Source organism: Choristoneura fumiferana, chromosome 16 (genome assembly GCF_025370935.1).
Source record: "Choristoneura fumiferana chromosome 16, NRCan_CFum_1, whole genome shotgun sequence".
Classification (NCBI taxonomy): Eukaryota; Metazoa; Arthropoda; class Insecta; order Lepidoptera; family Tortricidae; genus Choristoneura; species Choristoneura fumiferana.
The window spans coordinates 18,698,765-18,726,168 of record NC_133487.1 but is presented as its reverse complement, the minus strand read 5'-3'; the positions used below and the strand labels follow the sequence as shown (position 1 = coordinate 18,726,168).

Genomic DNA, 27,404 nt, shown 5'->3' with positions numbered 1-27,404 from the left:
TTTAAAGATTAGTTTTGCTATAAAATAGCTGTGCTGTAATAGCTTAAGCGTGTACAATAGTCACCCATGATAAAATATTTATTATCCTCTACAGATTTCTAAGTTCTTGTCAAATTTAGTGTAAATCAGTGTTTGACTTAAGCATTGTGAGAATTGATAAGACGAATTTTTCGTCACATGGGCGACCACAGACTCACTAATGCTCCGGTATGTATCATCAATATCCGGTTCCTCGTCACACACCAGCAGGTCAGCGAGAACGCTCTGACCGGGTGACGGTGGAGATTGCTTGCTGACCGGGTATTTGCTGCCGACCCGGGCTAGTAGGTGTATGATTGGTTGTTAGGTTGATACACCTTGAATCCTTCTGGATTCAATTCTATTTAGGTAGGACAGAAACTAGAGTTGGTACCAATTGTAGGGTAAGATAAATTCAGTTTTTAATTATAGAATATCAATTAATTATAAATTAATTTAGAATTATATTATTTAGATATCAATTATTTCAGCTTTGGGTTGAGTATTAAAAGTTCTGTTTTGTGATCCAAAACCAAGATAACTTAATCGTTTGTGAATCTGCATCACTCATCGTAAAAGTAAAAGTAAGTAAAAGTGAGGCCGGTTACAGCTACCTGCGGCGACTTCTCGTCCAGTGGCGACTCGTTCCTCAGCGGCTCCTCCGTTTTTGGCGCTGGTACGGCGGGCGGCGCGGCTCGGCGCGGTAGTCCCACGGCGGTCGACAGCAGGGCGCCCGACACTCAGTCGTTGCTGGTATGCGCGGCGGCGCCCCCAGAGTTTAGAGCACCTCGAGATCTTTTTACAGTAGGTGGCTTGTATAATGCAATAATAATTTATTAAGACGAAGATTGACCTGATTAGTAGGTTTAAGCATACTTACATCATCTACGCTCTTTACTTGCGTGCAGTATTGGAGTATTGTTGCACATGTTATATATGCGATTTACGCGGAGCAACAAGGACTCGCACTATAAAAATGGAGTATTGTTGTATCTATATGCTATGTATATATGGTTCCTCTACGCGATTTACGCGGAGCAACCAAGACACACACTATAAAAGTGGAGTATTGTTGTACCAATATGTTATGTACCTCTATATGGTTCCTCAGACGCGATTTACGCGGAGCAACAAAGACACACACTATAAAAGTGGAGTATTGTTGTACCAATATGTTATGTACCTCTATATGGTTCCTCAGACGCGATTTACGCGGAGCAACAAGGACTCGCACTATAAAAGTGGAGTATTATTGTACATGTCATGTATTTATGAGTTTTCGACGCGATTTACGCGGAGTAACAAAAAGGCTACCACTATTAAAGCGGGGTAACAAGATATCGACACTGCTGACAGGTACACTATTAAAATGAATTGTATGTACATACGTAATTATATTATATGTCAAGCGTCCTCGACACGATGTACGTGGAGTAACAGGACTTCTATACTACGTATTAAAGTGGATTGTCGATATGTACAATTAAGGAATTTAACAGAGTCTCAACACTTTTAAAGTGAAGCAATATATGCATTTATTATCCTTAACGCCACTTGTGTACAGTACCAAGACCGAGACATTATTAGAGTGAAATGTAGGTAGGACTTTAGTTAATCTTTAACAATATTCAAGTCATGTAAAAATATAAAAGGTTTGTGATACTTGTGTCGTGATTCAACACTATTTAAATGAAGAGTATAAATATCATCAGTATATTCATTTGAATTTGGGACGTACGTTACGTAGTTTAAATATTAATAATTACATCATAATTTTATCGGTCTGATCAAGACGGTCAAAATATGCGGTAGGTGTATTTATCATCACCTAATTTCTGTCCGCAGCTGTATTCCAGTACAATTTTAGTGCTGTTTTTAATACAAATAGTAATAATGATTATTTTACCTGACTCGCTAGCATCATAAGGATCATGTTCCCATCTAGTGTTGTAACTATTACCTGTCGTCACTTTCTAATGATTTTGAACAACGTGGTTTTTCCAATGATTTCTGCACTTTTTTCACTTAATATTATCATAGCCAATAACTCTTGGCATAAGCTTTCCCATTTATGGAGCACCGGGAGGTGTGATTCCGATAACACAAAAACACGTAATGAGGCTAGACGACGCGGGCGCAGAGTTGCTAGCGCGCAGTGGTGGGGAGCGGAACCGGAAATGAAGCTTTATTTTTTTTAGTTTTATAGCTCTAAATGTGTGAGGAAGATAGCACCATCTCACGAGCTGCACTGTAATATTATAATCGTCTTCGGTTGAAACCCGAAGGATAATTTGACTTGACTTGTTCAACTCGGGAAATAGAAGTCAGAAAGAGGAAGGTCGAAACATCGAAACTAGTCTGACCATTTAATTCTGTGATTTTATAACTTGGCTTTTGTTTTCAACTGAACCCCTAGTACTGCACTTTGGTCTTTTCTATGTTTATGTTTCAGAAGGCAACAATTAATGAAAGTTGTGATGATTTGCACTCATGTAGTCACGTCGTCATGAGATAACTGGCAGCAAAATATGTACGAAACAAAAGAACGACATGTATTGTTAGTTAGTCATTCGGTCTTATAAGTGTTTTACCTAAGCCTTTAACTACACGTTAGTCTGTCATCATCATCTTCTTATGGCCCTTCATTACTGGAGGTCAGCCGTCAGCTCTGCGAACTATTTCCGGTCTCTAGCCAAGCGAAATAGCTCTTCAACGCTGGCTTTTCCTGTCCTTCGCGCTTACGTTGCGAAGCAGGATTTTCTCATGTACTTATTTTTTTTTTTTATATTTCAACTGGATGGTAAACGAGCAAGTGGTCTCCTGAATGATAAGAATCACCACCGCCCATAAACACCTGCAACACCAGGGGGATTGCAGATGCGTTGCCAACCTAGAGGCCTAAGATGTTATTTGTTAAAATTATAATCCTTCTCTAAAACTCTCGAACCGATTAAACAAAATTACGGTTTAGAAAATCCGGTACTTAAATCCTTTATCACATATGCTTCTTTTATTCTGGGTCAGCAGTCAGTGACAAATATACCAAAATTTGTAGCTTTAAGGTTAGAGCAGAGATTCAAGGTCAATTCGATAATGAAACATGATGGTTCTTTCATATTCACTCGAGTTCATTATCATCATAATATCAGCTGTAGGACGTTCACTGTTGAACACAGGCATTCCCCATAGACCTCCAGTTGCTACGGTTGGAAGCGACCAGTATACACCCGCCTGCGTAAATCCTCGGCTTTTTAATCGAGTTATCGAAGATAATTTTGTTTTGATTGGCATCGCGACGCTGTAAAATAAAGACAATACGACTAGAAACGGAGTCGATAAAGCTGGATAAGATAAAGTACTTGTCAATGATTTAAAAGTTGATACCGTAGAGTTAGTATTCAGTAGTGGCATAAAAGCTGAAGACAAGATAGTGTTCCTCAAAATGGCTTTAGTTAAAGTAACCGAGGGTACTTTAGAAGGTACACACGAGCAGAATCCCTACGGAGGATCGTTCTACAGCTTCAAAGGGATACCTTATGCTAAACCGCCACTTGGAGAACTTAGATTTAAGGTAAATTATCTATTATCGAATAGAAGACGTCTAAAAATTAACCGTGAATATTGCAGCGAATAATTTGTTTAGTTTGACTGTACACCGGTGTAATAATTTTTCATCGGAAATTTTGACTTGATATTATTTAATTTACTTATATTTAATTTACCTCTTTGACGCCGCACACTTTGAATATCGTCTAATGTATGGACATTTATCGACCACAATTGCAAAATGTTGAGAAATATTTACAGATGTGAATTTCAGATAAACTAACTGGAGATTGTTATCTGCTGAAATAATAGGGATTATTTTTAAAGCACAGTATTTATTTTCAACAATAATAATATGCTATAGACATAGTTATCGAAATCTATGAATACTGATAAGAACTGGATAAATATTTTTTTATCACACTTGCTCGTCAATAACGTTATTCCATGCCTGTATAATAAAAGACAATGGCCTCAATTGTTCCCCCGGGAATTATGGGTTTACGTATAGTTTTCCTCCCCAATGGAGTTATGGTTTTAGTTTTAAAAAGTTAGTAGGTACGTCATTTCAGACTAAAGAGGTTTCAAGTCGGCCTACGTTTTATTTACTTACATCTTTAAAACTTGAATATAACCTAATTTTACACCATAAAAATTTGCCACGCTTCATGAAACTTCGTTATTTTTATATTTTAAATTTATATCAAATTGTTTTGCAATAATTTTAGTAAATTAAAAAAAAACTTTTGGCATGGAATAATCTGGCTATAAGACCATTCCAATTCTAAACCAAACACGGTTCTATGGTATGGTATTATCTATGGTAGACGACTCGAAAAAAGTGACAATCAGTATTAATAATAATGTTTATTTGTCAAAGAGGGTTTACAAAAATGGTCTTAAGCTATGATAATGATATTGGCGGGTAGCCATATTTTATTCAGTTATTTTCTTAGCTTCTTGCTTTTGCTGAGCTGTGAAGTGTTTGGACACAAAATATTTTTTTTTTGCATTTTTTCCTCGCAATGTGATGAAAATCATTGTGTATCACGAGCCGTAAGGGGATTCTCGTTGGTAATCCCCTTCTTACACCCCTTAATGCACAAAACAAAAATTGGGTTCAAAAGATTTATTTAGTTGAAGTAAATACATACATGCCGTGTTGTTGTAAAGGTTAAACAACTATCTGTCCAACTGAATTCAGTTAGAAATGCCGTTATAGGTAGAGTCATTCACTATGACGCGCGCCGCACGCGTCTTCGTGGATGACACTAGGTATTTATGTGACTGTTATAACACAGGAAATCTTTTTCAACGAAACTGATATGAATTGCTTTTACCTTGGTATTCTCCAGTTTTATTAACCTAAAGGTTACTTTGAATAAAGATCATTCTGCATTATAAATCAATAAATTAAAAACCTTACTAATTTACAGGCTCCGATGCCTCCCGTACCATGGAAGGGAGTAAGGTCCGCAAAAGAGTTTGGACCTACTTGTTACCAAGTAGACGTATTGGCTGGAAAAACCCAAGGAAGTGGCAGTGAGGACTGTTTGTACCTCAACGTGAACACGCCCGACTTGAAACCTGGAAAGCCTCTGCCTGTCATGGTCTGGATCCATGGAGGCGGTTTCTTCAGTGGCAATGGCAATGACGAAGTCTATGGCCCTGAATTCCTCATCAGACATGGTATCGTTTTTGTCTCCATCAACTATAGACTTGACGTACTCGGCTTCCTTTGCTTGGACATAGAAGAAGTGCCAGGTAACGCTGGCCTCAAAGACCAGGTGTTAGCTCTACGGTGGATCAAAAAGAACATCAGCAATTTTGGTGGTGATCCAGAAAATATTAGCATATTTGGCGAGAGTGCCGGCGGAGCCAGTGTCTCTTACCATTTGATGTCGCCGATGTCAAAGGGCCTGTTCAAACGGGCTGTGGCTCAAAGCGGAGCGTCTACCTGTAACTGGCCCAATATTGTAGAACCTTTAGAGAGAGCTATCAAATTCACTAGAAAATTAGGCTTCAAATCAACAAATCCACATGAAATTTATAAATACTTACAATCCCTGCCGGTGGAAACTATTGTGAAATTAAATGTTCCAGTAACGTTTGACGAGCAGAGTGTTATGCCCCTTCACTTAAATTTTGCTGTAGTTAGTGAGAAGAAATTTGGTGACAGCGAAGTCTTTTTCAGTGGAGACGTTTTTGATGTTCTGCGTCAAGGCATACACGAGGGAGTCGATGTGATGTCGGGCTATACCGAGCATGAAGGTGTTTTAGGATTATTCCTTAGAGGAATGTATGAAAACGTGTCAAATGCAGCTGAATTTTCCGAATTCTACTGTCCAGAAGATATAAAATATCACTGCGCAACGAAGGATTCATTGGAAGTTGGCAGAAAATTAAGAAAGTTTTACCTTCAGAATGAATTGGTTTCGAAGGAAAACATTATGCCTATATTCAGATATTGTTCTTTAGAAGATATCATATTTGGCTCGATTCGTTGGCAGAAGATTGCTGCAAAGACCAGTCCAAACAAATTTTACTTCTATAAATTTACTTGCAAGTCTAGTCTTAATATTCTCACGGATCAATCTGGGCTGCGCGCGCTGCTTGGACCTGGTGACTTTGTTAGTCACGCGGATGACTTAGCTTATATGTTCTCAGCAAAAATGTCTAAAACTAAAATAGACATAAACTCGAAAGAATTTAAAATGATTGAAACTGTTACCAAGCTTTGGACTAACTTTGCCAAATACGGGTAAGTAAAGAGATTAAAACATTTTAAATAGTTACAAATATTTTGTTCAGTACCTAATTTCAGAAAGCTTGAGATAAGATAAAACTACCTGTAATAATTACACACGGATTAGTACTGTCGCTCTATCAATATAACACAGTTCCCCTTAAGGCGTGTACGAGTATAAGCGTATAAAGTAAAATAAATATTTCAGAAATCCAACTCCAGATGCCAGTCTGGGCTCAACGTGGAATCCGTACACCCTGGATAAAGAAGACTACTTGGATATAGGCGAGAAACTTGTTCCCGGAATTAAACCTGACCAAGAAGAAGTCGATGTTTGGGAAGACATTTATAGGATGTATCTCCCTAAACACATTCTTTGAATTCTTGTAATGATTGAACATTGATTTTTTCAAATACATTTATTCACTGCTGTGTACTGTGATGAATACGTACCATAAATAATTTTATAGTATTTAAATATTTATTCTATTAGACAGCTAAGTGTTATGACGTGATCAAATAGAAAAGTTTTCAAATATTTGAAAAATTGAAACTATCAATTAATTCTTATTATCAGTATCTTACAAAATATGAAGTCTCTTAATCAACTATGTCAGCCGAAAGACGTCTAGTGCTGGATATAAGTTTTGTAGTAGGATTAGCACATCGATCGGTTTTGTGCTATTCACATCTTTATTTAACGGCATCTACCTTGCCAATGACTTATTTATAAACTTATTTTTTTACTTTAATGTACGTTATTAAAACAACACAACTAGAGGCAACTGGAGGTCTATGGGGGAGGCACACAGGCAGGACAGTGGACGTCCTATGGCTGATATGATGATGATGATGACGTTACTTCATAGCCGATATACTTAACATTATAACGTTTTAAACTTTCCTGATTTTCACTCGTATTTTGTCAAAATACCACAAACCACAACCACCACTCGCTCGTGACCACGGCCACTGTAATGTGGTTGAAACGTCGAGGTAATATTACTCGTAGCGTGATAAGTCCCGTTGGTGCTATTTTGACTCATCATCATCATCATGTCAGCCGAAAGGCGTCCACTGCTGGACATAGGCCTCCTCCAAGGCTCTCCACTCAGACCGGTCTTGTGCTTTCCGCATCCACCGCGATCCGCTCCATTTTCTTGGAGGCCTACCGACAGGCTCGTCTCCCGGTCCGCGGGTATCTTGACTACGGTATAACATTAGTAAATTATAATGTTAAATGCATGGGTTAGACAGACTTGTGAGACACTGCGGATTCTAGAGAAAAAGATGCTGTCTAGTTAATCGAACTTTGCTCAGGCAAATTAGATTGGACATTCGTTCGACTGACCTCTTTCTCAAAATTGGACCTAGGAGTAGATTATTTGTCCTAAGTATATTACGTAACTGTCGGCAACTTTATTTGGCTCAGTTTCAGTGAAGTGGGTGTAACATAGAGACTTACTGTAACATTTAATTTGTGCTGTTTCGAAATAAATAAATGGCTCGATTGAGTTCATGCTGTAGCCAGTTTTAGAATAAGATGAACCAGTCTCTTCCTGTGGGTGTTGTAAAAGGCGAATGCGGGACCTAATGTGAGACTGGGCAGCAGAGCTATTGCCAACTACGAACTTCGGAGTCCAGTCCAGCTCTGCGGTGTGGAAGGCAAGGGAGGACATCACATTTTTTTCCAGGAAAGAGGATTTCCAGGATAAGAGAGTAAATTGAGTTGGTAAATAAATGACCATGCAGATTAGTAATGCCTTACAAAACTAATGTGGGAATCTCTTTTCAAAAGCTTTTAAAACTACATTACCTAATTGATTAGTTAGTGGTGTTGAACTCGCTTTTGTGCCTCAGTATTCTTAGATTTAGCCATGATCACAAATTAGTAGGAAAATTAATTGAAGATTATCAATTAATAAAACAACTTGACTACCAAAGATCATAAGGTTTTAATCAGAAAATTATATTTATACACATTTTGTGAATTTTGTGAACCCAAGACAGCAAGGCCTGTGCCTGTGTTAGGAACATTATATAAAAAAAAACTTTCAGCCTTTATAAAATAACGAAGCTCTGGCTGTCACGGGCTCTTGATCCATTCAGCTATATTTCTATTACGATTATTGCGATCAGCTCAGTGACACACAGACAGTCAGACGGAAAAACTGTCAGTAATAGGGTTTTGTGTGTCACCGTACTGTGACTGTGATGGAGCCCTAAAATGCTACTGAATCCACCATAGGCCAGTGTACTTGCAATTCGTCTAATAAGTCGATTATCCAATCATCTATCTATTTACTCTTGTATATAAATATATATATTTCGGGGATCTCGGAAACGGCTCCAACGATTTCGATGAAATTTGGTACAAATAGGGGTTTTCGACGATGAAAAATCAATCTAGCTAGATCTCGGGGAAAACGCTTTAAGTTTTAGCCCAGGTATTCATAATTTAATAGTCGTTTTTGGCGATGATAGTTAAAATAAGGTTGTGAATTAAAAAACAGTCGTAAATCTACAACTTACATTATTTGAGAATCATTTATTTAATAATAGAAGCAAACTAACGTATAAACATGACAACCTTAAATATATGTCTTTGCCAGCCACTCAACTCGTAACATCATCTAAAAATTAACTAACGCGAGACTTCCGCTTAGCGTGGGTTGTTACTTTCGTATGGACAGTTTCCACTGGTTATTCATTATCTCTCTTTCTTCTAAGTCACTATACTTTTGACAGAGAGGAGAAAGGTCGTGGTCATTGATTGAAAACTAATAGTGAACCTTCGTGACGACTATATTGGGAAAATAACGTGGCGGTTTCTTCTTCCTTCCACACCGCGTTGCTGGAGTCGAGAGCTCGTAGTTCCCCATAGAGAGCGATGGGATGGGACTGGTGGATCAGTTTATACCAAACAATAACAACAACAATACTTAATAAACTTTGTAAGTCTCACCGTTTTCGTGTTTTTTTTTCTGATCTTTCGAAAAATTCACTACGCCAGCACTAAAATTTTGAGTTGTGATATTTGGAATCGATTCTTTTTCAATAAGGCTCTGAGCAACTCGCAATCATGCGACAGACCACTTGCAAACGTCCATATGACACACAGACTGCACCACCAACCTCTAAAAAGGGAGGACTCCCAGCGCCATCTAGTGAGTAAATAGAGAAACTCCAAAATCCTGCATAACGCCATCAAAGTTTCTCAACTCAGACGCATAAATAAAACTGCCAATGCTCTTCGTTCGGTCTTCAGTCCCCAACATTACATCTGCCTGGAGAGAGATCTTTCTATTATAGCCTCTCCCCAGATATGCATCAAGGTCACGGGTAGACCCGTCACCTCCGTCTATCTGCTCCAGCGGTCCTTAATAACATAAGTCTAAAGGTACCACGTACCATCCCGAGATATCCCATCAACAATATTTTCGTTACAGAAAAGCACAGAACCAATCTTGGTAAATTTTGTCCCCTGAATCGTATAATGAGAACATATAATGAAATCGAAACACATGACATTGATATTTTCAACGATTCATACGCGTCATTCAGACAAAAACTGTTGAATCATTTCAAAGACGACAATAACTAGCACTGGTTATGAGTAGGTACTTAAATTTTTATTTTCTTTTATTTTCTTTGATTTAATGCAAAATTTAACTTAATGTAATCTAAAATACTATTTAATCTATCCACATATACGTTGAGCGCTGTATATACCTATTGTTAGTGTTACATATAGTATAAGAACCATTGTAAATCTAATGTAATTTCCTGTGTAAACACTGTTGGTATATCAATAAATAAATAAATAAATAAATAAATATCGGTGTATCATAATCATGATACATGCAACTGTGTCGAAATATCGGGATAAAAACATCTGATTACATATTTGAACAAAATAAGTTAGCGGGTAGGTAGTATTTTGCTATTTACATCTCCATCTTGACTCCAGCGTATTCATACAGACTCTTCCAGAAGTCAACCACATCGTCGTTAAGAGCAGCGCCAGGGTTCAGATCCACATCAATGTCCATGTAGGATTCGGCGAAGTAATCGTACTCACACCAGACAATATTCGAGTAGCAGTCATCCACGAAGGGTTTGCTGAAAGAGAAATAGTCACGTCAGTATAAAACTAGATGAGGCGAGGCGAGACGAGACGAGGCGAGACGAGAATTGAAATTTGTATGCATTCTCGCGCGCCCGCCGCGAGCCGCCGCGGGCGTCGCCGTACAAATTTCAATTCTCGTCTCGTCTCGCCTCGCCTGTGGAAAATCACCTTAAAATTGGCGATGCTTTGATGGTCGGACGGAGCAAAACTACAGAGCCTAGCACATAGTCGTCAAGTGGCTTGTTTGTCTATTTTCCACCATGTCCGTTCGTGGCTTAGCTTAGAGATTGTTAGTGCTAGAAAGCTGAAATTTTCATGTGTGTAACTACGGCGACACACAAGTAAAATATAAAAAAAATTAAGGTACATCCCCTACACGTAAAATGGAATGATTTTCTTAATCGTTTAAGGCTGCGTTTGCACCATGCACCAGAGATGTGTGTTAATCATAAAGAATTTGTGCAGGAATTATGTACATGAACTTATAAATTCTACTATCTCCGTTATACTTTTGTACACGTAGTTCTTACATCAGGCGCAGGGAGCGACTCGACTCGATTATTAATATGCCGATCATTCATACAAAGATTTTCCTAGTATTCGTTTACCACTTTCCCATGGGAACTATGCAATTTCCCGGGATTTATGGATCACATTATTGCAATGTGTAAAAATATACCTCATAACCAGAGCCCGTACTTTTGATGCCAATGACATCAATTTGACCTCACGCTGCATATAGGATGATTTCAATTAGTATTCTCATAATTAATAATTTGTACATAGGTATCTATTTAATTTTACTTACCCAAATTTAGCAAAATTTGTTGTAATAGTAGACAGCATTTGAATCAGTTTGTATCCTTTACTTTCTTTATCTAGTTTTAGCCCTGCGTTTTTTGGCTCAAATAAGTGCAGCATCAGATCTGATTGGCTCGCCCCTACTATGCCATACTTCTCGCGACTCTCTTCTGTATATATGCTCCTCTCGGAAACTCCGCAAAATCTGAAGAAGTACAGTGCTGGCCTTCCCAAGAATGTGTACGACAAAAACCTCATGTATCGATATGTTCCCAAAAGGCAGCAACAGTCTGAAATGTACCTGACAAATTCTTTCAAAGTTATATGAGTAGTTGATTTCTCTCCAAAGTAATGATCCCGTATTTTGTTCGCAATATCCAGAATTTTATGTTTTGATGCATCCTTTAAAATTCTTCGAGGTACAAAGAGCTCGGGAGCAGTTTTATAAATGTTTAATGCAAGGTTCATTAGCATGCCGATTCTATCAGAAGCGCTCATGTTGGCATAACCTGTCATCACATCTACTCTGTTTACGTTTCCATTCATTAAAGATTCTTCGGGATCTTCAATTAAAAATCGTTCTTGTCCAAAGTCTTTTTCTACAACAGATGAATAATGACTCATATTTAAAACAAAATTGTGCATATCTTCCGAGCGAAACAAACAAGGAGCTTTAACTATAATGTCGTCTACTGATAAACTTTGCAGAAATTTCAATAATTGATCAGAATCTGGGTTTTCAACTTCTAAGCCCAACAGGTAAGCTAATGTTACAGCTCGGCTTCTGGGCGAGACGTCCACTGACCAATCGCACATTGGGACTCCTCCTAGCAAAACAGCTCTTTTGAAAAGATTAGCTGACATCGGCGATACCACGTGTAGTGCTACACCGGCTGAGCTTTCCCCAAAAATCGTAACATTGTTTGGATCTCCACCATAATCTTCAATATTACATTGGACCCATCTTAGTGCAGCAACCTGATCTTTAAACCCTGCATTACCAGGCACTTCCATACTATCTAAACAAAGAAACCCGAATGTATTCAGCCTGTAGTTAAACGTGACCAATAAGACACCCTGTTTGACTAAAAAATCGGGACCATAATCTTGTTCGTCTCCCGATCCATACCTCAATCCACCTCCATGTATGAAGACCATTACTGGCAGAAGATTACTGGGTTCCATGTTGGGAGTATAAACGTTAAGGTAAAGACAATCTTCATTGCCTATGCAATCGTGGCATTCCATTCTTTGCAGCTTTTTTTGAGGACAAATTGGCCCATGCTTTGTTGCTTTTCTGATTCCTGTCCACTGTGCTGGAGGTTCAGGTGCCTTAAAGTTAAAAATTGAGTGAATTAGTACGAGGGCATCATGAGATCAAAATTAGTGCCACGCACTAGAATGAGATCACAGCAACTAGTAAAGGTGTTCTTTATCGTAAAGGTAGTGATAAACTTGAGAATTTACTTGTAATTAATGAGCTCTAACGAATGTAACATTATAAGTAAAAACTCACAAAATAGACAGGAGCATTTTAGCGAATATTGGAGCAAGTGTGCTAGCGAGTTCTATGCTTAGCTGTGTTCGTTGTTCAGTTCGACAAATAATAACGGCTAACGCTCAATGTTCTGTTACAACTGAATGCTCAAATAATAACGCTTAATGTTCTGTTATAACTGAATGCTCAAATAACAACGGCTAACGCTCGATGTTCTTTTACAACTGAATGCTCAAGTTTATCAGCACCTTTTAGTACCTTAAGTAAGTAAGTACCTTTAGTAGTAGGCATCAATTAAATGGTCTAAATATTTTTTGATGCATCTCTTTATTCTTGTGATAGAAATTTTATGCAAAACACTTTAAATATAATATTAGTTAAATCTAGTGAATTAGGTCTTAGGTCATAGGCCACCACGGCTACTCACTACTCACGCCAATATACTTGATAAAAGCCGGGCAAGAGCATGTTTTTTTACCTTAAATCTGAGGCTCCCAACAGGCGGCTTCGCGTAGGGGATGCCCTTGAAACTGAAGAAGTGTCCGTCTTCGGTGACCAGCGCTTTGCGTTCCCCCTCCAGCCAGCCCAGGCGCGTGCGTTTGATCACGGACGCAGACATCGGGTCGTCGGCATCCTGTATCACTAGAAATAATTAACCAGATACATCACACATCACGGCCCACAAGCATAAAAAATATATGCATTTATTGCCACACTAAAAACCGAGTCGACCATTTTTTACTACATGAAAGGTAATGTAAACTTCAGTTCATTATTATTGTTAATTGTTTATACATACTCAGTATTTGTTTGTTTGTTGGCTTCGTCTTCATTATATCTTGACCATTGATCTACTTCCAATGGTCGTACTGACTTAAAATTTGCTACGTTTGATGATAATGGGATTTTACATACCTATCACCATCAAAAAATTAAATATTTATCAAAACCATAGATTTAGAACAATAATAAACAACGATTCCATTAAGCCCAAACCGGCTTAGTTACGTTGTTTTATAACAGAGTTCCGTTGCCTACCTTCCGGCTTCAGCATCAGATCAGTTCGAAAGAATTATTAACTTAAAGCTTCTTCTTAGTCGCTTAGGTTTATTAATCATGATCATTTATAGACGCGCGAGCATTACTTAGCTTTGACGAGTTCCATTGGCCATCTACGGTCTTCTTCATCAGGTCCAGTTTACCAAATGATACTTTCTGAATGTAAATGCTTATCTTAATGCTAAAAATTCCAAAATCGCCATAGGTGTGCTTATAAAATTTGAGGTTTGTCCTCGATTTCCCTAGAATCCCATCATCAGATCTTGACTTGGTGTGAATAGGACAACCTCGGAAGTATGTCCTTTAGAATTGAAAAATAATTTTGAAATTCGGCCCACAGCAGGTGGTAGGACCTTGTGCAAGGTCCGCCCGGATTGTTACCACCATCATGCTCACTAATCCTGCCGTGAAGCAGCAGTGTTTGCACTTTTGCGTTTCGGCGTGGAGAGTAAGACAGCCGGTGAAATTACTGGCACTTGAGGTATCCCATCTTAGGCCTCTAGATTGGCAACGCATCTACAATCCCCCTGGTGGTGCAGGTATCTATGGGCGGTGGTGATCTCTTACCACCAGGAGACCCACTTGCTCTTTTGCCATCCAGTCGAATAAAAAAATAATTGCGGATTTATCGCGTAACAAAGAAACAAAAAAAATACACTCGAATTGAGAACCTCCTCCTTTTTTGAAGTCGGTTAAAACGGGCACATATAGGCTCGCATTGCTGTTGAAAGTCATCTTTGTCACGTGTTTGTCACAATGTTATGTTTGTCATAATCATAACATAACTCTTTTTCTCCGAATCTAATAATAATTCAGAATTATTATTAAACAAACTTAACCTAACCTATAGAGTTCTACAGGCTGATCACCTAAAAACGTCTGACAACGGTTTCGCCGAAGAAAAAATCATGACCGAAATCGCTACGAATATTTTTTGAATCAGGCGTAACTTTGCGGAAGTCCATACCAACAAAGCGCGCAAGGAGAGTGAGGTCGCGGGTGAGCAAAATATTAGTCATTATCATTATATTATGACTTTCAAAAATTATACGATTAGATACGCACCCAAACAAAACGTGTTACTTACAATGACTGTCGGCGTTATCGCTTTCGTAAATCGTCTTGCCCATAGCGTTGTCACACTATCAATGTCACTCTAACGTCCAATCCTTCTACTGTTTATATCTCTACCCCTATCTGAAAAAAATACCAATTTATTTAGACAGTTGACTGGAGTAAAACTAAGTCTATCTACGTGCTAATTTCATGGCTGTTGTACGATTACAGTGCCACTGTGAACGGTAAATGTAAGTTTGTATCAGTCCAGATTATCTTTCGTGTGCCCTAAAATGATGCAGCAAACATTTTGAAATCAGTACGAAAAGTTGAAATTATGAAGGCACTTTGAGTCCAAGAGTACAACAAAGAATTTCTACTAATTTTGTTTAAATGCATGGGTGCATTTCAATTAGGCATGACCCAAGGAAAATATAAATAAATTATAAATAAATATCACGGGACAATTCACACCAATTGACCTAGTCTCAAAGTAAGCTTAGCAAAGCTTGTGTTATGGGTACTTAGCAACCACTAGGCCATCTGGTCGTCTAAGATTAATAATGAACTAAAAGAATTTCTTTGCTCACCCGCGACCTTATGATAGCCAAGCTTATGCAAGAAATTCTTTTAGTTCATTGATAAATTGGACCTCCGCAAAGTAACGCCTAATATAAAAAACCGGCCAAGAGCGTGTCGGTCACGCCCAAAATAGGGTTCCGTAGCCAGTACGTAAAAATTAAGTAATATTTTTCTAAGGATTTCGTATTTTATACGGAATCTTCCAAGTTTAGGTATATTGTATACCTTAGGCTGCTATTTACTCTTAAAATTCAAAAAATTCAAATTAAAATTTTTACAAATTTTTCCACATCGGTTTAGATTTTAGAGGGGGGGGGGGACGCTCGATTTTAATTAAAATTTGCACTTTAAAGTTAAATATTTCGCAAACAAATCACTAAATCGAAAAATCGTCTTAGCAAACCCCTAATGGTATAAAGACCTATCCAATGATATTCCACACTATGAGGTTGGATGAGAAAAAAAAATCATCCCCACTTTACGTCTATGGGAGGTAACCTAAAAAAAATATTTTTTAATTTTTATTGTACTATTTTGTCGGCATAGTTTACATATATATCCGTGCAAAATTACAGCTTTCTAACATTGATAGTCCCTGAGCAAAGCCTTGGGACTAGGTCAATTGGAGTGAATTGTCCCGTGATATTTATTTATATTACCCTTGATGACTTCAATACGAATTCTTGTAACTCAACGTAAATCACTATAGTAACATTGAATGAATAAATAAACTAAATTAAAATATCGATGATATGGGAGTATTATAGAGTGACAACTCAGCAAAATTATTCTATCCAACAAGAATGTTTCTATTATATTCAGCTTAAAAATCTCATCATTCGAAAAAAAAACTCAAGATACAAGATAAATAAGTAAGTACTGTTAATGTTACCAATTCAAACTACAAAAATCGTTATAATGCAATAAATTAGGTTTATTTTTAGTTACCGACGATGACATCATAGTACCTTTTACCAATCGGTCATCGAACAAAATTTATCAAAAAAAACCCTGAAATAAATATCCCTATACTATGTTTATCACTCACATGAGACGATAAGATAACTCACTATAGAACTGTTTCATACTGAATGTTTTATCGACTTCCTTTGTCGGGGATGTATTGCGATGTTTGATGTGTAAGAGTTCCAAAATGGGTCTCGATTTAAATTGCCAGTGTGTGCCCTGAATTGCCTCTGTTTATTCAATAAGTAGATAAAAGATTGCAGGTGCTTTGATAAAAAAAAATACTGGCTGAAAAATTAGGTAATAGCAGTCTGAGGTTATGCAATATGTGTCTTAAACCTAATGATTTGCAAACTTAGCAAACTTGCATCATAAAAACCATATTGCCAGATTAAGGTACTTGTCCCATCGCCGACGATGGGCTTGAAGCGATTAGAGCTAGTAACTAGAAACGAGTGAGCGAGCAGCGAGTTATGTCGCTAGGCTGTAAGCGAGCGGGGCGGCGTGTCTCGTTTACTCACACAGAATCTATATCTTTTGTTCGTTTCTTGAGTATGAAAATAGTCGATAGCGATTGGCTACCGGCGGTGAGGCAACTGCCTAAGCCATGGTCCAAGATCCCGATAGACTAGTGATCTAGTGATTATGTTTATTTATAAATTTAATATTGTTTAATAGTTTTTACCCGCGGTTTTGTTCGCGTAAACCATTAGATAAAGCAGATAAATTGAAATTTCGAGATTTTCTTAAATTTCCAAAAATAACATCGTGGATTTCATTAACGTTGCACAATTTTCGCCAAATTTCATGTTTTTAATCCTAGTGTTTACGATTGCTAGGTTTTATCCCGATCCCGTAGGAATATTGGGTTAAAAAGTAAGTTGTGTGTTATTCCAGATGTTCAGCTATCTACATTCTAAATAGCATTCATATCCACCCAGAAGTGTGAGCGTGAAGAAGTAATATACACCCACACATACACGCATACTGACAAACTTTCGCATTTATTAGTAGGATATGCAACAATGTATTATATATACAAGGTTTTAATTAAACAACTGAAAATCTGAAATTATTGTCTCTAGAATCAAGAAAAAAGTTCGGTTATACTATACTTTTAACTAGGTTGCCATACATTTTAATGTAAAATAACTTTTGTCGACTGTAGGTATCGCATTCTAATTCAAACTACATATGCGTTCTAATTTTCAAATCGATCCATTAACTATTGAGGAGTTCCCAAACCACCAAAATTACAGTACCACATATATTATTGTCACCGGACCTAAATACACCTGCATTAATATCTGCCACAGTGGAGCGTGCAAAAATATCAGACACGTCTATCGGCCCTAGAAATAGAGTCGTATCAGATATTTATGCACGTTTTATTGAGTCAGATATCGGTGCTGGTAACTGTAAACAAGTGTGGCAAGTTTCACGTCAATCCACTGGAAAAAGGTGAAAATTCACTTGGAAGATTTCACCAGGACATACATACTTACATACATGTTTGGCTAGAAACGGAACTATGGTTTCATAGGGTCGGGATCCTGTACTATCTGAAAGTATATCGCTTCTACGTGAGCAGATAGTGCCACAATTATGCCGTGTTTTTTTTAGTTCTTTGCAATATTTTTCAAATATAGCATTGTCATTTCTGATAGTACTTACGTCCTTGTAAATTTAAACCTGGCAAGGTCTAGTCTCGTTAGTGCAAAGCAATAGAGCATAGTATAAAAACAGTAATGCAATTTGCGAGTGCATTAAAAATGCCTGGGGATTCGGGAATGGAACAGGTGTAAGACCGAGTCTTAGTAACGTCTAAATAGGCAGTGAATTGCAAAATGTCACAGGCCTGCACTGCGAAATTCACTGTTTGAACTGCGTATCATGTCGTCCTGCTCTCGCTCATAGTATTAAGTACCTATGAGCGAGACGATACGATACGAACTTCGCTTTTCTAATTTGAGGCAGCCCCCAGCTTCGAATCGCGATGCGTTTTTGTTTGATATTCGAGGCGCTGCGTCATCATGAGATGAGTGGGTTACTGGGGTAATAAAATGAGCAGTGGTGTCGAATTGCATACCTGGGTGAATATTCGGGCGTTTGTACCGCCGTCATTGTTCTCAATTACAATAAACATCAACACGTGTCAACATTCATCAATATGTGTCGGATGTTGACGTTCGTTGTACCTATTTCTTAAAAATCTGATTAAAAAAAGTGTTGAGAACAATGACGGCGGTACAAACGCTCGAATATTCACCCACCTGTTACTGTTAAACTCATTGATCTGCCACCTCTACTATAATTCTGCGTCTAAAATGAACTTTGCTTATTTTATGTACTATACTAAATTTCTGTTAAAAAAATAAATTTGAATACATTTTTTTCTGCTGACTGTATTTGCGTTGTTATCAACCTACATCATGTATCCCAAAACTTCAATTCAATCCGACTAATGGTAGTGGGTCAAAATTAATTTGCAAATTTGACCCAAACCAAAAAAAAAAAAAAAACTGGGCCAGTTAAATAAAAGCTTTTAAAAATATAATTCTAGTGAGTTTCACATTATTATTACACTTACCTCCTGTTTCACTATCCATTGATTAAATTTGCCGGATAAATGTGAGGCCGTCTCTGTTTGTTTTGTTCGAATAGACGGAGACAGCATCACATTTATTCGTCAAATAAAATTAATCAATGGGTGGTGAAACAGCCCCTTAGCCCACTTAGTAGGTACGGTCACGATCGTTAATTTGGGACCCATTTCGTGAAAAAGTCCTTTGAATTGTCATACAAAATGACAGATATTCTATCTTAAGTGGGTCCCAAATTAACGATGGTGACTGTACAACATGAAGTACTTGGAATCCTTTTAAGTATTAAATAAAAGAGTTACTTGAGCCAGTCGCGACATTAGGATAACTGTACTCGTGATTTCAATTATATTAGGTAGTACCTAAGAACTTTGTGTTAAATATAAATATCTTAGAAACAAAATAACTCCATTCAAATTAACTCGAGACATTCAATATTGGGGTACTCCTTACTAATAATAGTTCAGCCTAGGCTCTAGGAAAAGCAATATTCTGAATTACAAAGAAAAAGGACAAAGCAAAAGTGCCGCTCTCAGAATTCTGTTCGAATCATTATTATTGATATTAAATAGGCTCCTCCAAGCACTGATGTATCCTCCAAGGCTCTCCGCTCAGGCCGGTGTGTGCTTTCCGCTCCACTGCGATCCCGCGACCTTAACGCGGGTTGTCGCACCATTTTGTTGGAGGCCTACCGACAGCTCGTCTCCCGGTCCGCGGACGCCATTCGAGAACTTTCTGACCCCATCGGCCATCAGTCCTGCGAGCAATGTGCCCCGCTCACTGCCACTTCAGTTTCGCAATTCTTCGAGCTATGTCGGTTACCTTGGCAGGGTGGGTACCTTTTCATAATTTCTTTGGTAGATGTATGGAATGTCAATATGACACCAGTAGCACAAGGGTCGTACATAATTCAGTTGTTTCGACTGTATTTTGTGATGATCCCTCGAGGAGAATAATCTTATTTTAATTGTTGTTTTTATTTCATATAAGCTGTTGCCCGCGGCTTCGCCCCCCTTACAGTTTTTTTCTTAAATTTTATTTAGCACAAACCTTGTCCTGAGTTCATATGAACACAACAAAAAAATAATTATCCAATTCGTTGCCGTCGTCATTCGAAAGTAATTTCGGTGATACATTTTGATTTATAAAGATATTGACATTTTTAATATTTTCTGTTTTCAGTTTCTTCGATTAATCATCAGTATCTGTTTTCGCTTTATTGTAAATCCTTGTCCAAAATGCTAGAGTGTCGGCGTTGAGCTTGCTTCCCACAGTAAGTGTCTCGGAAATGTCGACGTGGTTGCAGGAATAGCTGTTGTACTCTGGCCACTTTACGCCCAAAGACGAATTTGGGGTCGGATTTCTGGAAAGCAACAAGTTAATCTTTAAAGTACCTTTGTGTTTTTGAAGATTTTAAATATCTTCTTGAGATAATATAGGAACAGAATGTAGGCACAAGGCGTTGAGTAACCTAGAATAACCAATTACTTTTATCTCAATTTTATTAGGTCCTCCAGTGGCGACCACGAACCGTAAAACGATGCGTTGGCAGGCCACCCACTAGGTAGATGCGAGTGGCGAGTTGTCCTTCATTGTGGCGTTCTAAAGGGGGAGGCTTTTGTTCTGCAGTGGAGGTTTTTTGGCTGATGTTGATGACTTTTACGAAAATGCGAAATTTCCACGGGACTCAGACGTAGTTGCGGGTAGAATAATGCCAAACAATATTACTATTCTAGGTTTTTACAGCAAAATAACGGCAAATGATGATGATCATATAGACAACGCCTTAATCTCATTATATCCTGGTACACAACGATAAAGTTAGCATTAGCACTTCACTTATTGCGCTTATCAAAGTTATGTCAGTAATGTGAATGGTTATTTTTTTATTATATGACTCATAACATGATCAATACACTAACTGAGTTGTATATCTGCTTAATTATCTTAAGTGGCAGATTAGTTCGGCTGATAAACATGGTAGGTGATCCTTTTTTTAAATTCAAAAACTAATGCTTTACACTTAAGCAGCGTTTCCACCAATAATGTTTGTGGATGTGTTGCGAGGGATGTGTTTTTCACTAACCAAAAGAAATGCTTCATTTACACATCTGGTGGAAACGCTGCTTTACGGTTATCGGAAACAAACACTAGTAAGATTGAGTTGAGGCGAACTATCGTAACTTGTTTAACCGTGTCTTAAATTCGATTTCATTATATTTCAAACTTACCCGAATTTAGCGAAGTTGGTAAATACTTTGCAGGACAATTCAATCATCTTATATGCGTTACTGGTGACATCTATCTTTAATTTTTTCTCTTTCGGGTCAAAAAGGTACACCATGTCGTCCAAATGGCTAGCCCCTGTGATTCCATATTTCAGACCTTCCATACCGTAAATGTTTCTATCTGACACGCAACAAAATCTGTAGAAGTATCTCTTGGCATTGGTTGATTTTGATAATAACTCCATAAAACGATCGAGTATCATAAATGGTACTGGAATCTGAAACATATTTGACAAACTCCGCGAGACCTTTCGAGTCAACTGGCTTCTCTTTAAAGTAATACTCGCGAATTCGATGAGACAGCTCCCAAATCTTTTCAGGTGTATTATTGCTCATCATAATCCTAAATGGTGCAAACAATTCTGGATGTTTGTGAAACAATGGCATAAATAATAATTCGTACGCTGAAATTCCTAGAAGACCTTCTTCACTTGTGTAACCTATCATCACATCTACTTCACTTCCTGCTCCGCTTACCAAGAGATGCTCAGGATGTTCAGGTAGGAATGCTTTTTGTCCCAACTGCTTTTCAACGACAGGGGCAAAATAACTCATTTTAACCATTTTACTACACATCTCCTCAAATTTGTGCAAAGAAGGATTAGTGTTTACTAATTTTTCTACTGGAACATTTTGTAGAAACTCGAGAAGTACTTGCGGGTCTTCAGTTTCGATACCTAATTGTTTTCCTAATGTGAAAGCACGTGTTCTACCTTCGTAAGCCATGGCCCAGTCTGTGAGAGCAACTCCACTCATCGCGATGGCCCTGTTAAATAGACCCTTAGAAAGTGGTGATATGATGTGGTAAGATGTAGACGCACCGCCAGCACTTTCTCCAAAAATAGTCACATTGTACGGATCACCGCCAAACTTTTGTATGTTTTCTTTGATCCATTTCAGAGCTGCTACTTGGTCTTTCATACCGGCATTGCCTGGCACGTCTTCAGTGTCTAGACAGAGGAAACCTAAGACCTCAAGTCTGTAGTTAAAAGTAACTATAACGACGTCTTGTTTTACAAGGAAATCAGGTCCATAATTGTCGTCATTTCCTGAGCCAAATTTGAAACCTCCTCCGTGTATGAACACCATGACAGGTAGTACTTTCTGCGGCGTTATTTTTGGGGTGTAAACGTTTAGGTAGAGACAATCTTCGCTTCCAGGGACCACGGCGAGTGTTAAGTAGTTATACTGGGGACAAACGGGTCCATGTTGAGTTGCTTTCCGTATACCAGTCCAAACGGCGGGTGGTTGTGGTGCCTGAAAATGTTGAAAAATGGAATTCAAAATGATGAATATGAGTTAGATGAGCAAAATGTAAAGGTTCAAAGACTTGTGATTTGTTATAGGCACTTCCCAAAATCATGCTTTGAGTGTAGGGTATAATAGAGTGACTCAAAGCAGTAGACAAAATTATAGATGTATTTTTTTAATTGTCAACGGAAACTAAGGTTTCACTAGTCTAGTACTTTGATGGTTATGGCAGCAAATAATAAACAAAATTAATAATCAAAGATTTCATAAGAGGGGAAATTTTTCTCGGTTTTTATTTTTATCTAATTGTTTAACTGGGATTGCTAGATATTGTCAGACGTTAATACCCTAAATATCAAAACTTTTTTCACATGCACAAACTCTTGCCTTAAATCGGAGGTTTCCAATGGGAGCTGCAGCGTAAGGTATACCCTTGAAGCTGTAGTAGTGTCCATCTCCCGTCACTACTTCTTTCTTCTCGCCCTGAAGCCAGCCTTGCTGCACCAATACCCTTGGATTCTTATCAGGCATCTTCATTTTCTTCTTCAAGTGAACCAAGATTTATATTATCACTTTTAATGCAGAGGTTTTATTTATTTGCATCAGTTGCAGTTCAAGTGAACCAAGATTTATATTATCACTTTTAATGCAGAGGTTTGATTTATTTGCATCAGTTGCTAGGGATCCAACATAAATGAAATACTTGCCACAATTTTAGTATTAATTGGACTTTCGTATCTCAAGATATGTGATAGATAGGTATGATAGTGTAACTTATCTTTATCGAGAATGCGGCAAAGTGACTAAGTACTGGTCGCTTGTTGTTTGTTTTTCGTATTCTGGTGGTGGTGATAGATGGGTTTGTGTGATTTGTGTGTGTTCTTACAATGTGGAGGTGGAGGAACTGCATGAACACGCATATCTTGTATAAACTTAGCTATCATAAGGGCGCGGGTGAGCAAAGAAATTCTTTTAGTTCATTGATATGGACCTCCGCAAAGTAACGCCTGATTCATTTTATTAAAATAACCAATTAATAAGGTGTTCCCATTTTTTTATAAATAAAATCATCACAAGATATGGTGGCAAAAACATAAACCCAAACAGCTTACAAAAAATAGCAGTATTTTGGCGGGAATAAAAAAAAACAATACTTAAACGGTTCACACCTAAAACGAGTAGTAGTTTTTTATTCAAATAAGTGATATTGTTTTCGATACGAGTTCATCATCAAGTGACATGGTATTATGTCCTTGAATTTATTTGAGAAAAGCTAGTGCTAGTGCCTCTTCTGCAATCCCCTATTTCGCGGACTTTGCAATAATGTACTATTTTTAAATAAATTATACCTAACATAGAGTTAAGCCGTTACTGCGTCTTTATGTATCTGCTTCCAGAAGGCGAACATTTCTTCATCAAGATCGTTACCAAGCGTCAAAGTTTCTCCAATGTCAACGTGGTTCCTTGAGTAGTTGCTGTAGACAGGCCACTTTACACCAAGAGACGAATCAGGGGTCGGGTTTCTGTAAAAAATAAAAATTATGTTGATTATGTTAGTACTAAGTATTTATGTATAACTCTTTGTTCTACGACGTAAAATACATATATGAACTTAACACATTACAGCACAAGCGTTAAACAAAGACGAAAATTTTGGTTTACCGAAATATTAAAGCAGACAGAAAGAAAAATAAAAATCAAACGATAATAACATTGTAAACTATTTTACAGTAAAGTAAACGTACGAGGGCTCGTCACTGTCCCTATAATTGGCATCTTTAATCTTATGTCATTAGCAATAGTGACGACAGCAGGGTGCCGTTTATTGGACATTAGCGTGTTGAGCATTCGGACGTTTACTTATAATGATTAAAAGTGATTATAAAATATGTATTAGATTTCCACAATGTTTTAGTCTTTATAAGCTTAAAATGCCATAAACCAGTTTCAAAGGTTAGCTTCTCTAACTTGGAAAACATAAAAAGCAAATAAACGATATAACTTACCCAAATTTTGCAAAATTGGTAAAAACTTTACATGATAGTTTGATCATATCATAAGTCTTGCTGGTTACGTCCAGTTTTAAATTGAACCGTTTCGGGTCAAAAAGATACACCATATCGTCCAAATGACTGGCTCCTGTTATATCGTATTTCTGGCCGTGCGCACCGTAAATGTTCCTTTCGGATAGGCAACAAAATCTGTAAAAGTATCTTCTAGATTTCGCAGACTTCGACAAAAGTTTGGCGAACTCTTTAATGGGATAAATTCCCATTTCTGATGCGAAGGTGACGAATCCTCTGATTCCTTTTTCATTTAAATTCTTGTCCCCAAAATAGCGAGTGTACGCTCTTTCAGCGAGTTCTAATACTCTATCAGGACTAGTTTTAGTGACGATGCTAGCGGGCAGTAAAAGATCAGGGGTTTGCTAAAAACGTCAGTCAAACTGTCTGAAAACAACGAGATTCCAAATAATCCTTCTTCGTCAGTATAACCAATCATAACATCGACGTCTTTGCCAGCACCTTTTTTTAGAAGCTCGACAGGATGCTCAGCTAAGAACGGCTCTTGGCCGAGCTTTTTCTCTATTATTGGCGAAAAATAGTTGATTTTCCACATAGCAGTTTTTTCTTCGTATTCATTTAGAGTTATTTTTGTATTTATTAATTCTTCAGCCGGAACGCTCTGTAGAAAATTAAGGAGTTCGACAGGGTCTTCCGTATCTATTCCTAGTTTTTTACCTAGAGCCAAGGCTCTATCCACTGCATCTTCTGACATTGCCCATTCATTTAGCGCAGTTCCACTCATTGTTAGTGCTCTATTGAAAAGCCCTTTAGCGAGAGGCGATACGACATGAAATGTAGTAGAAGCTCCACCTGCACTCTCCCCAAAAATTGTAATATTGCGAGGATCACCACCAAATTGCTGAATATTATTTTTGATCCATTTCAATGCTGCTACTTGGTCTTTCATTCCGGCATTACCAGGCACATCTCTTGTGTCTAAACATAGAAATCCAAATACATCCAGCCGATAATTGATCGTCACTAAGACCACATCTTCTTCTACTAGGAAATCTGGTCCATAGTTATCATCGTTTCCAGAGCCCCATTTGAAGCCTCCCCCATGAATAAAAACCATTACAGCTAGTGGTTTCTCTGGCTTTAGTTGTTTGGTATAAACGTTTAAGTAAAGGCAGTCTTCATCTCCTGGGCAGATCTCTTTGAGTATGAAGTCATACTGAGGACATACTGGCCCATGTTCCGTTGCTTTTCTTACTCCCGTCCAAGAAACAGGTGGTTGTGGTGCCTGAAATGTTACGATACCCATGAAGCCGATATGATAAATTAATAATTCGCTTTTATTTACGGCCTTGCTCCTGTGAATTTATGAAAAAAACCGGCCAAATCTGGGTTGGACACGTGCATAAGATTCTGTACAAATTTTCAGGTGTCAGCCATACATATTTTACAAATGGCGCTGTCTGCACTGTGTTACCGGCAGCCAAGCATTTTTTAAGGGAGGTTAAAGTAATCTATTTCCGTAACTTAACCAAGACATTAATTTAATTAATAAACCAATTCAGACTTTGTTAACTTTCTAACAACAGTAACAGACAAGTAAGTGTAAATGACAGAAACAAAGTCTGAATTTTAGTTAACTCGTATTCATTATTTTAATGTCATGGTTAAGTAACAGAAATACGTCACTTTAACTTCCCTTAGAAAAAGCCTGGCTGCCAATAACACACTATATAAAATAAAGTGTTAGCAAAGCCCTACTTCTTAGCAAAATTTACGCCGTGCGGGTTTATTTTGATTATATCTGGCATAGGCAGGAAGACTAAAAATTTTTGCTTTTGCTACATTTTATGTTTTAACTTTAGGCTCCAGTGTTTTAGGCCGGGATACCTATATATAATTGGCTCACATGAAATTGTTTATTCGAGTATTTTTGTACTAATGATTTTACTCATAATTATCACTCTTCCTAATTTTTCTCTGTATAATTATTCATAAACTTGGAACACTAATAAGGAAGTTCCTAGAAAATCGTGTTAAAAATATTGACGCATAAATTGGGCTCCTTTTTTTTGTTGATTGAAATCGCAGTTCTAATCTAAGCTAACCTATTACTTATATTTAAATAAAATAATTTTACAAACGAAATTTATGATTACTCACGTTATGAATTTGAATAACTCAGTAATCTGTATTTTGTAATTAGTATTTTAAATCTATTTTATTACCTTGAATCGCCACCTCCCAACTGGCGGGGCCGCATAGGGTATACCCTTGAAGCTATAGTAGGATCCGTTCCCTGTGACTAACTCTTTTCTCTCTCCTTCCAGCCACCCTTGCTTTACGCACACTCTTAAACTGTTCACCATTTTATGTATTATTTGAATTTGATTTTGTGATCACTTATCCTCTTGCAATATCCAAGTGAATTGGCTTAATGATTGTTGGAAATATTTAATTTTAAAATTTGTTATCTCAATTTAATGATAATTATTGATAGGAATGTCGGTCGATAGGCTAATGATATCATAGTGAGAATGTTAATATATTTTAGGTAGGTAGCGAATATTAAAACAACACACAGCAGGTACAACTTTTTCACAATCAGGGCCTCAGTAACTTTCTCGATGATCAGTACAAGATGGCTTATTGAGACAAGATGGTACTACGGGTCGCACTTTCGGCTTATGTATAATGTAGCGTTAGCTTATATAGGAATTTTAGCGCAATATTTAATAATATGACTATAAGCTAAATATATGTAGTAAGGAGCCAGAAATATCACAGTTTGAATATGGAAGATTTTTCGTACATGAGAAAGAGGTTCACTCAGCAATGCC

The 27,404-nt window shown here is 37.6% G+C and overlaps 5 protein-coding genes across 7 annotated transcripts in view; 2 read left to right on the top strand and 3 right to left on the bottom strand.

Moving 5' to 3' along the window:
* Window positions 1-27,404, top strand: part of gogo (thrombospondin-1 like protein golden goal) — a 533,136-nt gene that overhangs the window by 114,993 nt on the left and 390,739 nt on the right. The window lies entirely within an intron of this gene.
* LOC141436354 (juvenile hormone esterase-like) lies at window positions 3,400-7,724 on the top strand. Its single transcript, XM_074099294.1, has 3 exons — window positions 3,400-3,589; window positions 5,001-6,325; window positions 6,519-7,724. Exons 1-3 carry the CDS (start codon window positions 3,461-3,463, stop codon window positions 6,688-6,690), a joined length of 1,626 nt encoding a protein of 541 aa, XP_073955395.1. The 5' UTR covers window positions 3,400-3,460; the 3' UTR covers window positions 6,691-7,724.
* LOC141436350 (juvenile hormone esterase-like) lies at window positions 9,438-23,983 on the bottom strand. 3 transcript variants are annotated; one of them, XM_074099290.1, is made up of 5 exons: window positions 23,893-23,983; window positions 14,885-14,994; window positions 13,217-13,380; window positions 11,248-12,572; window positions 9,438-10,432 (listed from the first exon to the last, which is right to left on the bottom strand). In XM_074099290.1, the coding sequence occupies exons 2-5, from the start codon at window positions 14,925-14,927 to the stop codon at window positions 10,258-10,260; spliced, it is 1,707 nt and encodes a 568-aa protein (XP_073955391.1). In that variant the 5' UTR covers window positions 14,928-14,994; window positions 23,893-23,983; the 3' UTR covers window positions 9,438-10,257. The 3 variants fall into 3 exon arrangements, with proteins under 3 accessions (XP_073955391.1, XP_073955390.1, XP_073955392.1); XM_074099289.1 differs by lacking the exon at window positions 23,893-23,983 and adding an exon at window positions 21,236-21,327; XM_074099291.1 differs by lacking the exon at window positions 23,893-23,983 and having other exon boundaries at window positions 13,217-13,372; window positions 14,885-14,970.
* Window positions 21,232-23,314, bottom strand: LOC141436356 (esterase B1-like). The gene is given in 3 exon segments (XM_074099296.1): window positions 21,232-21,489; window positions 21,491-22,549; window positions 22,931-23,314. Coding segments are annotated over 3 exon segments (1,467 nt in total). The 5' UTR covers window positions 23,081-23,314.
* LOC141436602 (juvenile hormone esterase-like) lies at window positions 23,904-27,295 on the bottom strand. Its single transcript, XM_074099598.1, has 4 exons — window positions 26,793-27,295; window positions 24,935-25,852; window positions 24,550-24,902; window positions 23,904-24,066 (listed from the first exon to the last, which is right to left on the bottom strand). The coding sequence occupies exons 1-4, from the start codon at window positions 26,931-26,933 to the stop codon at window positions 23,904-23,906; spliced, it is 1,575 nt and encodes a 524-aa protein (XP_073955699.1). The 5' UTR covers window positions 26,934-27,295.